Genomic DNA, 13,577 nt, shown 5'->3' on the forward strand with positions numbered 1-13,577 from the left:
CTGTCACTGACACTGCTCAAAGTTGCGAAATTCTTCGAGGGATGACGCGGGGTTGACCCAAGGCGGGGATCCATCAGCCGGCTTTCCACAAACTTGCACTAATCACTCGTAATAATCCAGTAAAACTACGCACTGCGCCATGTTAGATGTTCTGGGTAATAAGTTCTATATACAGGAGAGAACACAAACACCTGTATAGTTTTGTAGGTTCGGTTTACTGGATAAGAGTATGTACACAGAGGTGGATAGCACTGCTCCCTAGCTAAGGTCCTGGTCAACTACCATAGGCGTATGGCAAGTGATACATTAGCAGCTTCCATACGTCGCCAGGCACATTAATTAAGCGTGTGGGATATGGTAATAACATTGCCACACGCTAGCTAGGCTGAATAAATATAAATGGAGCACATACATAATATACATACATAATACATAATCCAGCATACATAATATACATACACTATTCACGATATGGAAAAATTATTGGTGATATGGATAGAAGACCAGATACAGAAGCGTGTACCCTTAAGGGTTCTAACCATACAGGCTAAAGCAAGAAGTCTGTTCCAAAGCCTGAAGGAGCAGGCAGGAGATGAATGTGATCAAACTTTTACAGGAAGTCATGGGTGGTTTGATAGATTTAAAAAACGCTACAATCTATACAATGTTAAGGTGAGTGGAGAGGCAGCTAGTGCCGATGTTGATGCTGCCGAAGCTTTTAAGGAGGAGTTAGATGAAGTGATTGTGGAAGGGAATTATTTGCCTGAGCAAATATTCAATGTGGATGAGACTGGATTATTGTGGAAGCACATGCCTGAGCGGACATACATCCACAAAAAGGCGAAAACAATGCCCGGACTCAAGGCATTCAAGGACAGAATTACACTTCTGTTGGGGGGAATGTTGCTGGTTTCAAGCTAAAGCCCTTCATGATCTATCATTCAGAGAACCCCAGGGCTTTTAAACATGTCAGCAAGCACACACTGCCAGTGTTTTATCACAGTAACAAGAAAGCCTGGATGACCCTAGTACTGTTTGAGGATTGGTTCATGACTTGTTTCATTCCACGAGCCAAGGAGTATTGTCTGCAACAACAGATTCCATTCAAGATTTTGCTGATTTTGGATAATGCTCCGGGACACCCACCACACCTGGACGACATGCACCCTGATGTTAAGGTAGTCTACATTCCACCTAACACTACCTCTGTCACCCAACCCATGGATCAAGGTGCTATTGCTGCCTTTAAAGCGCATTATTTACGCACGACCTTCGCTCAGGCTGTTGCTGCTACTGAAGGTGAAAAAATGCTCAGATAGTTTTGGAAGGAGTACAACATTTTGTCATGTATAAAGAACATTAGTACAGCATGGGATCAGGTTACAAAACATTGAATGAATGGAATATGGAAGAAAATCCTGAAAAGATATGTGAACAGTTTCAAAGGATTTAATGAAAATGAAGATATTTTGGATATTAGTAACAAGATAGTGGAGTTAGGTAAACAGCTGGAGTTAGAAATTGATACTGAAGATGTTGGACAGTTGGTTGAAAGTGTAGCAGAAGCGCTCAGTAACGAGGATCTTATTGAAGTAGATGTACAGAAAATTGCAGAGGAAGAAGAGAGACAAAATGTAGAAGAAGAACCTGCACCCCCAAAAAGTTTTCAGTGAAACAAATGGCAGAGGCATTTGCTACAATAAATAAAGCAATGCAAATGTTTGATGACATGGATCAAAATTATGAGCGTTATGCCAAAGTTGACAGAACAATCCAAGATGCACTTGCTTGCTACAGAGAAATTTATAATGAAAAGAAAAGCAAACTGTGCAGTCTAAATTGGACATCTATTTCAAGAAGTCCCCCAGTACTGGCTCCTCACGCCCCACCAGTGCTGCCTCTTCACTCCCTCAAGATGATCCAATACCTTCAACCAGCAAGTTACCACAGTACATAAACCTGTCTGAAGGAAGCGACATTGATGACCCACCCAGCCCTGTCTCCTCTTCTGCTTCTTCCAAATAATATAGTCTCCATGTATCTTGTAAATAGAAAATTATGGGGGCCCCGTGTGCATTCAGCTGACTACATTTAAGGTAAGTGCTCAGTCACATTGTATCCATTCCTCATTATTTATTACATTTAGTGCACTGTATTTCATTGTAGATTTTTTATTTATTTTTTTTTTGGGAGGGGGGGATTTTTTGTTCATCTATATCGGACTTACGACTTGGATTTGGGTCCCTAACCCCGTCGTAAGTCGGGGTCTAGCTGTATTGTACTTTTTAAATTCAGTGTGGTAGTGCTTAATATGATACAGTCATGATGGTGTTGGTGCAATGAGGACACATCTGAACAGCTCCTGTTATTCATATGAAGGCAAGTTCTCAAATATGCTCACCTGACACACACAAAGCCACTATTTCTGAAGTTACCCAAGTGTACAAATAACTGTACCATGCCATTAAACATCATCAAAGCTACTGTACTTAAGTTTGGACCGCTTGATGAAGCTTCAGCCCAAAATTTACAGTGACTCTAAGATTACCAACTTGTTCACTGTGGAAGAGTTAAAGCAGAGGCTATTTTAGAAAATGTACTATGTCCTTCTTCAGTTGAAACTGTGATAAATGACTTACAAGGTGTACATAATGGTTAAGGTGTGAGACCATTCTCCGTAAGTATGGATGCATCCAATAAAGGGAATACAAATAATAATAATAATTACAGTAGCTGTAAGATACTTTCATCCCTTAAGTGGCATCAAAAATAAACTTTAAGATGTATGAGGAAAATAATGAGAGCTCTGATGCAATTTCACAAAAGTTATTGGAAAATATTGAAAGAGCTGGTCTTGATGTGAATAATGTAGTTGCTTATGGAGCTGATAATGCTTCAGTTAATTATGGAAAACATTGTTCTTTAGTGATATCCCCATTAGCCGGAACAATTGGTGCAGAGCACTTTCCGGGATGAGAGATTTCCGGCTCGCCAGACGACTTTCTCAAACCTGGAAAAATTCCTTATCCCCGCAATCTTTTCCGGTTACTGGGAAAAGTTTCCGAGTGTCTAAACTAGGTACCTTGCACGGACGGACACTAGCCCACTTCCCCAGAATGTTTCTGCATGCTGGGGACGTTTTCCTCGAGTCTAAACTACCAGGGTCCATAAATGCAGTTCTAATTAAGTTAGAAACTCCATTTTTTACTATAATGGGCCAGAGTACTGTAGTATATTTTAATGTTTGTTAAAAAATTTAGTCCTTTACCATTGTACATTTGAGAAACACCACAACATCACTCACACAACATCTAGAGTTTAAAGTCTTGTGTGAGACGCTGTGAGTTGGAGGGAGGGAGGAGACATGGGGCAAGGAAGGATGGAGGCAGGGAGTACATTTGAGTACAGAAATATGTTGCTTACATTATGGATTTTTCATTGGGAAAAGGCTGTATGTATTACTAACCCCGGTGTTCAAGAAAAAGCCGTAATATAAGCAACATATTACTGTACTCAAATGTACTCCCTGCCTCCAACTCACAGTGTCTCACACAAGACTTTAAACTCTAGATGTTGTGTGAGTGGTGTTGGGGTATTAATAATAACTGGTCTAAGGTTAAAAATCCTTTGAAAGCATTTGAGGTGGATGTAGGGTAGATGATTAGAGGGTCTCATGTTTTTGACCTGACCTGTTATGATGTCACCCATTTTTTATATAAGCTCTCCTTTCATTTGCGGTGGAGGTGGTGCGTGGATTAGTGAATCCCATGTTTTTGACCTGACCTGTTATGATGTCACCCATTTTTTTATATAAGCTCTCCTTTCATTTGCGGTGGAGGTGGTGCGTGGATTAGTGAATCCCATGTTTTTGACCTCACCTGATGTTATGTCACCCATTTTTTTATATAAGCTCTCCTTTCATTTGCGGTGGAGGTGGTGAGTGGATTAGTGAATCCCATGTTATTGACCTCACCTGATGTTATGTAAGGTATACAAGACTCAGTCCCTGTAAATTCAGTTGCCTCTGAAGATGTTTTGAATAAAGACTAAAGCTAAGGTGCTCCAGTGTAGTTAGTTGATCAAGAGGTAGCAGTGAACAACACACGTGGTGGCAGCAGGACACAGACTGAGCGGATGTACCATAAACAAATCTGACACGCCAAGCGACGTGAGGCGCACTTAGTGCAGAATTTAACGAAATCATGCTTGATTTAGTGAAATACAGTAGTTTGGTAAATTGAGCAAAAATTGCAGGAATTTGATTTCGCGGAAATTTTGATTTAGTGGAAACGGGTGCCACAAATTAGTTCATTAAATCGAGAAAATCTTGTACTATTATTTGTATGCAAATAGCCAACTCTCCCTCTGATAAAGCCAATCTCGTTGGCACCTTATTCTCCTCTAACTCCACCTTAGACGATTCCAACTCTATCCCTCCTACTGAAACTATGCACTTCCCATAATCTCCACTCGTAGGGTTGCTGGTGTGTTATCCAGGTTAGACGGAATACCCTCTCATGTTCTGGGAGTGTGTGCTGAAATTCTAGCCCCCGTGCTTGCTTGTCTCTTTCACCTTTGCCTCAAAACCCAAACTTTTCCTTCTTCTTGGAAGCATGCCTTGGTTCAGCCCATCCCAAAGAAGGGTGACCATTCCAATCCCTCTAATTATCACTCCATTGCCCTAATTTCATCCCTTCGAAATTTTCTTAAACTCTCATCTTCCCCGACACCTTGAACGCTTTTCTATTTTGTCGGATCACCAATATGGTTTTCGCCACGCGAGATCTACTGGTGATCTGCTCTCCTACTGCACCCATCTTTGGTCATCCTTTCTTAGGGATTATGGGGAAACTTTCTCCGTGGTCCTCGACATCTCCAAATCATTTGACAGGGTATGGTCTTTGCTTTCTAAACTTCCTTCTTATGGTTTCTCTCCCCCCCTTTGTTCTCTAATTTCCAGCTTCCCTGAAAACCGACCCATGGCAGTTGTTGTCGAGGGATCGATCTCTCACTCTTTCTCTACCAATAATGGTGTTCTTTCACCAACTCTCTTCCTTCTCCTTATCAATGATTTACTTCACACAACGACTAATTTTATCCATTCTTATGCTGAGGATTCTACTCTTCACACCACTTCACATTTTTCCCTTCCCCCTATTTCTCAAATTACAGTAGATCTGTTTCTAGAGCCGATATCATATCATCTATCAAAGTGGATCTATGCAGTCTCTTCGAATATGCTAGGCTTCACCATTTTCTCTTAATATGTCATGGAAGCCACACATCCTCATTCCTCAACATTACTAAAGCTGCCTCCTGAAAGCTGGGAATGCTGTACAGATGCCATAGCTACTCCACTCCTGAGCAGTTGCACCAAGTATATAAGGGATTCATTCGTCCTAACTTGGAGTACTGCTCTCATATCTGGGGTGGCTCTTCTTCTGTCCAACTGTTAGATAGGGTGGAATCAAAGGCATTTTGTCTTATTAACTCTCCCCCTTTAGTTGATAATCTCTTCCCTTTCTCTTCTCCAAAATGTTGCTTCACTCTCTCTCTTTTACAGGTACTTTAATGGGCAACGTTCGGTGGATTTGGCATCCTGTGTACCTCCAGCAAGGCCGAGGGCTCTTAACACACGTCTTTCCCACGGTGCCCAGCGTGTTTCTGTGGATGTCGGTCAGACTAGAATAAACGGTTATAGTGCTTCCTTCTTTCTTCACACAGCCAAACTGTGGAATGCTCTGCCATCTTCTGTGCTTCCATACTCATACAATGTTTCACTTCAAAAAGCTGGTTTTCCGGCATCTTTGTGGTGTAGATTAATATACAGCTCCTCCGCGTCTTACGACGGGGTCAGGGACCCAAATCCAGGTCGTAAGTTGAAAATTATAGAAAATCTAAAATAAGTGTCTTTTTTTCTTCTCAGCACCACAAAACTCTCACTTTTAAGCTTGTCAGCAATTTTAAAGTAAATTACAAACAAAAATTTTGTCTGTGTACTGACGTTAGGACTCGAAAATATGTAATTTGACAAAATTTTGGTACGACTGAGGCAGGTCGTAAGTCCGGGTGGTCGTAAGTCGAGTAGGTCGTAAGTCGGGGAGGAGCTGTAATCTTTTTCTTTTCTATTTTTAATTTCATTTTTTTCTTACTTTTTCGCCCCCCAGGCCACGTTGTGGGTCAATGACCTGTGCCCGGGTGGGCTATTCCCCCCCCCAAAAAAAACATTAAATGAATTTCAACAAAAAATTGTAACCCTGGCAAATGTTGCAGTGTTTGAGGATGTAGTTCAAGATGATGTGGTTGAGTTGCTAGAGTCCCATAGAGAAGATCTGTCTTATGATGATCTGACGTTGGAACAGGAGCGAGCTGCAGGAGAGGAAGATATATAAGTTCCAAACACCGCGCTTGAGTTGACAACAAAGTCAATGGCTAAAGGATTTGGTCTTAATGAGGAGGATTTGCAAATCTTTGGTACTAATGATCCCGAGAGTGAACGTAGCCTCAAATTTTCAAGAGGCATGGAGAACCTCCTCAGCGGCTACAGGGAGCTGTACTATGAAAAAATGCGTCGTCAATGCCAAAGAACTTTAGACAAGTTTTTTGCCCCAAGAGCAAACCCTGCAGCAACTGAAGAAGATGGTGATTTACAGGGTGAGGCAGGAGTCAGCAGCAACCCTCCATCTCCCTCTCAAAAACTCTGATTGCACCACCTCACCTCACTCAGCATTGTTTCTAGTATGTTAAATTTGAGTGTTTTGTGCATTTATTATCAAGTTACATTATGAATGAATCATTGTATGCATTTAAAACTGTCTATTTTCATTTCTTAACCAAAAAAATGTCCATAGGAATGTATCTCAAATTCTATTATGGAAGTCAATGGGAAAATTGGTCCCACGTTACAGACAAATTTTCAGGAACGAAACATCCTTCTGTAGCCCGAGGTATGCCTGTATCTACAGTACACGACCACACCTGTACAGTACTTGGCTTGTGTGTCTGACGCTTGGGTTTCACTCTTGTATGAGCAAACCCACCCACCATCTCTCGCTAGCTCGTCTGTGATCATTTCAAAAAAAGATAAATAAAAGCATTACGGTACTCTAATGTGGCTTAGAAATCAAGAAGATATAACATAAAATTAGAAAATAAGAAAAATGAAGAGCACGGGTGTGTTTGTGTGGGAAGTGAACGTTTATGTGGAAGCAGTGAGCTGTAACTGCATAGATGACTCACCAATCTGCTTCCCTTCCTCCCTCCAGCTGCCTGCAGGGTGTCTGCCCAACTGTACTAGTAAATGTGAGAAATAAAAAACTAATACTGTACACAAAACTCTTGAAAGTAATTCACCACAAATGATGTTGAGTGTTGCGTCAGGTGAGTTTTATATCAAACATAATTCTTTCATGAGCTCTTTTAGTGCGACTGCCTTCATTTGCACTAGATGGCCTCTTTCCACTCGTCCTCAATAACATACATACGTTGGTGTTAAATCCAAGAGTTGGGGTCAAGAGATCAAGCGTACACACTGGGAGATAACACACTGAGTTGGTGTGGATACACCGGCGTATCCACGGTTGGTGGTAGCAAATTCCAAATAAATTAGAATTTCTGTTATATTTTTTTTCTATATCACAATTTTTGTGTTGAATATTTTTAAAATTTACCCCATTTCCATAAGATCAAATTTATGGGCCATAATCAGAATTTAGTGGTCATAATTTACAAATTCTGGTTGGGCGAATTTCTGCAACCCAAATTTCCGTAATGCGAGGGATACCTGGAACTAACCCGCCAATTATCACGACTCCACTGTACACGAACAGGCAAGAAATTAAGAATACAGACATAAACTCACAGCACAGATAAGAGCCAGTTCTTTGTGGATGTTCTCAGTATGGTCTAGTCTAAGGTTAGCCAGCTTGGGACAAGCCTTCACAACACATCTAAGTTCGTCCATGTTCAGCTCCTCTGCGTAGGCCACACTGAGGCTGGTGACAGCAAGGGTTCGCTCACTGTTGCCATTCTTGTTCTGAAAGAAAGGTCTATTAATATTTTTTTTTCATGTCTAAAATTTCATAACAAATGAGATTTTGCAATGTAGAATAATAATAATACAATTAGAGATGAAAAAAGTGGGGGGAGGTTGTTTTGAACAAATAATTAAATAATAATAATATATATGAGAGAGAGAGAGAGATTTCTCCCTCCAACATCATAATTAATTCTTTATAACACAAACTAAACAATAGATGAACTACTGACCACGTGATATTTACCCTTTGTTTAGCCTCCATATCCAGCAGGTACAATACAGCAGAGTAAGTGTCCCAAGATTGTAAAGTTTCCACTACCTTAAGCTTGGGCTGGACAGCTAATGCCACAGCTCCCAGAGACACCCGCATGGCATTGACCTGTGCCTTGCATTGTAGCATGTTGTTCCTCAGCACCTCCAGGTGAGGCAGAGACAAATGCCAAGTACCTGGCTCCTGTAATATAAAAAATATATATGTGAATGTTTGTATTACTAGAGCAACATTGTCCTCACTTGATGTTGTGGGTCACACATCACTAGGTGAGGACAATGTTGCTGTAGTAATACAAACCTTTACCCGATCACCGTGGAAATCTGTAAGTTTTCAGTAAGTTAGTCAACTGGGGTGTTGACTGGTTTCTTATAAACACTTTTAATACTCTTAACACACACACACACACACACACACAATCCAATAACTGGAAAATACTCTCACAAATAATCAGAAACAAATTTATTAAAAATGTGACAGTCTACCCTCAAGTCCGTGCTCTATTTATTAAAGCACGGACTTGAGGGTAGACTGTGGGCTCGTAACACTCGTGTTGCTCGCAGTGCCCACCACTTCTCTGAGGATGTAGGTCACATTAGAATAACCCGTTATTGTACATCCTTCTTTCCTCACACAGCTAAACTGTGGAATGCTCTGCCGTCTTCTGTGTTTCCATACCCATACAATCTGTCTCGCTTCTAAAAGCTGGTTTTCCGGCATCTTCGTGGTGTAGATTAATAAAATCTTTTTCTTTTCTATTTTTCATTTCTTTGAACTCTTTATTTTTTTGCTCCCTAGGCCCCGTTGTGGGTCGATGACCTGTGCCAGGGTGGGCTATTCCCCATAAAAAAACAAAAACATTCTACACATATTTCATTTCTTTGGAGAAGCATTAAATATTTTTAATACTGTATGTTTCATGAAATAATTTTTAAGGGTTTAATAAGTATAAAGCAAATGAAGAAAGTGGATCAACTGATGGCAGTGTGAGCTAACATGCTGTCTGCAAGCAGAGGCCACCAGGCCCAGAACTACACCGCTCCAACACAGCACAAGTCACCCGGAGTCCAAACATCTCTAGTGCAGACTCAAGGCCAAACACAGTAAAATCAGAATGTACTGTACTATAAGAGGTTATTAAAGTGTGACTGACATCCACAGAGAAACGGTGGGCACCGCGGGCATGACGTGTGTTACGAGCCCAAGGCCTTGCCGGCGGTACACAGGATGCCAAATCCACCGAACATTGCCCATTAAAGTACCTGCAAAAGAGAGAGAGTGAAGCAACATTGCAGCAGAGAGAAATGGAAGAGTGATTGTCAACTAAAGGAGGAGAGTTAATAAGACGAAATGCCTTTGATTCCACCCTATCTAACAGTTGGACAGAAGAAGAGCCACCCCAGATATGAGAGCAGTACTCCAAGTAAGGATGAATGAATCCCTTATATACTTGGTGCAACTGCACAGGAGTGAAGTAGCTACGGCATTTGTATAGCATTCCCCGCTTTCGGGAGGCAGCTTTAGCAAGGAAGCTAGAAATTAGAGAACAAAGTGGGGGAGAGAAACAATACACTCATGTCACCAAGATGTGCTGTAGTGTCATATAAATATCTTCATATCTGGTGCATTTTTATTGAAAATAATAATTTACTAAATATTCTAGCTAATAGTTTTTTAATAAAATATGTTTGAAGGGAATATCAGTGTGTAAGCAGCGTTCTGCTGCACAAACCCACAAGTTTCAACTTACTGGAAGTGAGGGTAAATTCCACAACTGCAGTGTAATTTAGGCATTTGGGTCTCAGTTTAAAAAACCCTGAGTAACTCAACACCGCTAAAAATGTCCAAATTAGAAGGGCTTGAGGGTATTCTGCCATACCCATGTTCTTTTACCCCCCTAAGTTTGGGTGGCAGGATACATCATATCTTCATGAGTTATGAGAACAAACAAAAACACACCAACAAATATATTAATATGATACATCCCCAGACTGCACCTTGAGACACACACAATAGGCTCCCCTGGACTTAAAAGGGTTAAATTAGAAATAGGTTCTACGTATAATTATATTGGTCACTTCTTCTATATTGAAAATTTAAGTGAATTTAATCTATGTTGTAACATCAGTATGAGAACATTAAAACTATTAGATAGAGTATTTCATAACATCAACAGCTACCATGCACTGCTCACCTTGGAATCCTTAAGAGCCATCTCTAATACTTTGTCACTTTTCTTGTTGTTAATATTCCACAGGGCACTGCACATAACTTTATCAGAAACCCCGCCGGCCAGTTCTACCATACGTAAGTTCCTGCAACAACATTAACTCAAAATAACATTGGAGCTGAGCAGAGAGAACTACAAAGATTTCTTTAACTTAAAACAAGATACATGAAGACAACACATTCACCTGGCTGGCTCTCTTGGTAGTACAGATATAGTTGCCCACAGGTAGAGTGTTCCACCCCTCGGTCACCTTTCCAATCATGTGGCCACGTTGGAATCATAGTTGAACCTTCTTTACAGATGTTACATCTATTATATCACTTATCACAAATCTCAAGTACAAATACTGTATTACTGAAAAAATATACCACCAAAGGGGTGAAACACTATACCTGTGGGCAACTGTACAAGACCATTTATCCAGCTTCCAGGAAACTAGATTTACCTGAAACCAGTTGTTTTTGAACCTAGTTAGTTGTGGGTCTTTGTTTGTTTGTCATGATGGGTGATTCTCCTTGCACTCTCTCACCAGCATTTTTACAGGTGGTTTCTGACCACTCAGTGCCAGAGAATGATGTATGAACAGTGTGAAGATCATCTAATATCATGTAAAGTAACCATTATAAGTAATAATAGAACTTCCCATAACACATCACCAGTCAGCTGTGAGATGGCTACACACAATGCCAGTGTTGCATGTAGCTAAAGAAACTATAAAGTTTAATAAAAATCATTTCAACTATAAAATGAGAAAAATGAAGAGGGTGGGTATATATTGTGTGGTAGGTGAGTGTTTGCGTGGAGGCAGTGATTGATTGTGGTACAGTGGGGTATGCTATAACGAACGAATCCTACTACGAATATTCCTATAACAAATGGTTTTACCTATAAAATTGAGAATGTTATAATGAACGCAACTCCTACAACGGACGCGGATGAATACGGGACTATTTCGCCTGGCGCATGAATATTGTTGTACCGCGACCCACAACAAGAGCGTCAGGCGCCATCTTTGTCTCATTGTGTAGCCAGTGCACCACTGTTATTGTTGAAATTTCGTCTTTTGATGTGGAAATTCGCGTTATTTTTATAACTATTTTGTTATACAAGTATACAATTGTAACAATGAATCATCCAAAGCGAGTGAGAAAGCTAATAACTCTTGAAACTAAGAAAGAAATTATAAAGAAACGTGAGAATGGAAGAAGCATTGCGAAACTTAGTGATGAATATGGGATGGCTAAATCGACTATATGTACGATTTTGAAGAATAAAGGGGAATTAAAAACTGTGCAAGTGGCTAAGGGAATCTTTAGACTTAGGCAAAGCAAGGTGTAATGTGATTGAAGAGATGGAAAATTTACTCTTAGTGTGGATAAAGGAGAAAGAAATGGCAGGTGGTAACATAAGTGAAGCTATGATTTGTGAGAAGACTAAATAATTGTTTGAGGACCTTAAAGCCAAGACTCCCAATGGAAGTGATAGTGCTGTGCCAGTGTTTAGGGGTACCTGCATGCTGAATAACACTAAGGTAAGATAAAGTACCGTATTTTTTACATTTTCCACAGAATTTTTTCAGTGTTAAGTGGTTGTATTTGGGGGCCTGGAACGGATTAATCCTATAACGAACGAATGCTATAACGAACGAGGTTCTGGAACCAATTACGTTCGTTATAGCATACCCCACTGTAATTATATTCCTGGCGACGCAACAGCTGAGGTCATAAGTTGCCAAATTAAAGGCTTAAAAGACTAACGACTTTATGTTAAAAGTGAATTGTGTGTCTGCAAAATTTCCCCAATAGAAAATCTTTATGTTAAAAGCTAGTTTTCATTTAAAAAATTTGGTGCATTCATAAAAATATTGGAATTTGGACACAAAATTTTGAGGAGGGTTTTATTTGATAACATGTAGATATCTTAAAGTCTTCTCCTATATTTATAATACAGTACAGTACAGTCAGTTCTGCTATAACGCGATAGTTGTGTTCTTGTAAAATATCGTGTTATAGAAAATCGCGTAATAGAAATAACAGGGCTTATGGAGAAAATAGGGTTAGGTGCAGATTACTACTCGAAATCGAAAAAAAATTAGTAGTTAGCCTAACACAAAGGATAGCACAGTCTAAATAAATGTTACATTCATATCTATTAATAAAATCATACAGTAAATGTAACGCTTTACCTTGAAAAAATATGAATATAACTTGATGGGGGAAAAGGGTGATTTTGAGGTTGATAACATCGAGCTTCTCTTCAAGTGTTATATCCTTTCTTTTAAGATCATCACCGGGAATTCGATCACCAGAACGCTTCTTGGAGATATTCTTCTTTACCATATTCACAGTTAATACCACAAAATTGGAGAAATAGTAAGCAAAAATCGCGTTACAGCAAACAAGCGTTTGCGTTATACAAATATCGTTCCTCTATTCATAAATCGCGTTAGAGCAAATTCGCGTTATCAAAACACGCGTTATAGCAGAACTCACTGTATAGTAAAAATTTTCTAATTTTCTCAAGTTTTCACAATACTCATGATTCATAGAGATCCAATCTCTCTGATATCAACAGACCTGCTGGTGGATGATCCTGACCTTAACAAAGCTGATATCAACAGACCTGCTGGTGGATGATCCTGACCTTATCATAGCTGATATCAACAGACCTGCTGGTGGATGATTCTGGCCTTAACAAAGCAAACTTTGATTATAACTTTTATATTATACAGTAATGTATGTTAAGTTGAAGGTTGATATATTTTTTATTTTATTATAGCTGTGATGTAATCAGGTAAAGTAAGAGAGAGTTTATAGTCTCGTTGATGTGTATTAAGGTTGGCCAGTAATATGAGTTGCTCTGTCCAAGGAAGATGAACGTTTTTCCATTGTTTCATACTCACTCTGAAAACAAATTATTGTAGAGATGATAAATACATTATAATTAGAAAGGTTAACCCAAGAAAAACAAAAACAAAACATTTTTAGAACCACTTATATCATTCATTATATTTTACCATCAATATCTTATTTTTCTTT

At 39.6% G+C, this 13,577-nt stretch overlaps 1 protein-coding gene across 1 annotated transcript in view; it reads right to left on the bottom strand.

Moving 5' to 3' along the window:
• The window catches only part of LOC121869000, a 76,201-nt gene that overhangs the window by 19,102 nt on the left and 43,522 nt on the right, over positions 1-13,577 (bottom strand). Inside the window, exons 5-7 of the mRNA XM_042370063.1 lie at positions 10,504-10,624; positions 8,283-8,492; positions 7,862-8,035 (exon numbers count right to left, since the gene is read on the bottom strand). Coding sequence (XP_042225997.1) covers positions 7,862-8,035; positions 8,283-8,492; positions 10,504-10,624 — 505 coding nt within the window. The remainder of the gene's footprint in view (positions 1-7,861; positions 8,036-8,282; positions 8,493-10,503; positions 10,625-13,577) is intronic.

This window comes from Homarus americanus, unplaced genomic scaffold, assembly GCF_018991925.1.
Source record: "Homarus americanus isolate GMGI-L3 unplaced genomic scaffold, GMGI_Hamer_2.0 scaffold24694, whole genome shotgun sequence".
Taxonomy (NCBI): Eukaryota; Metazoa; Arthropoda; class Malacostraca; order Decapoda; family Nephropidae; genus Homarus; species Homarus americanus.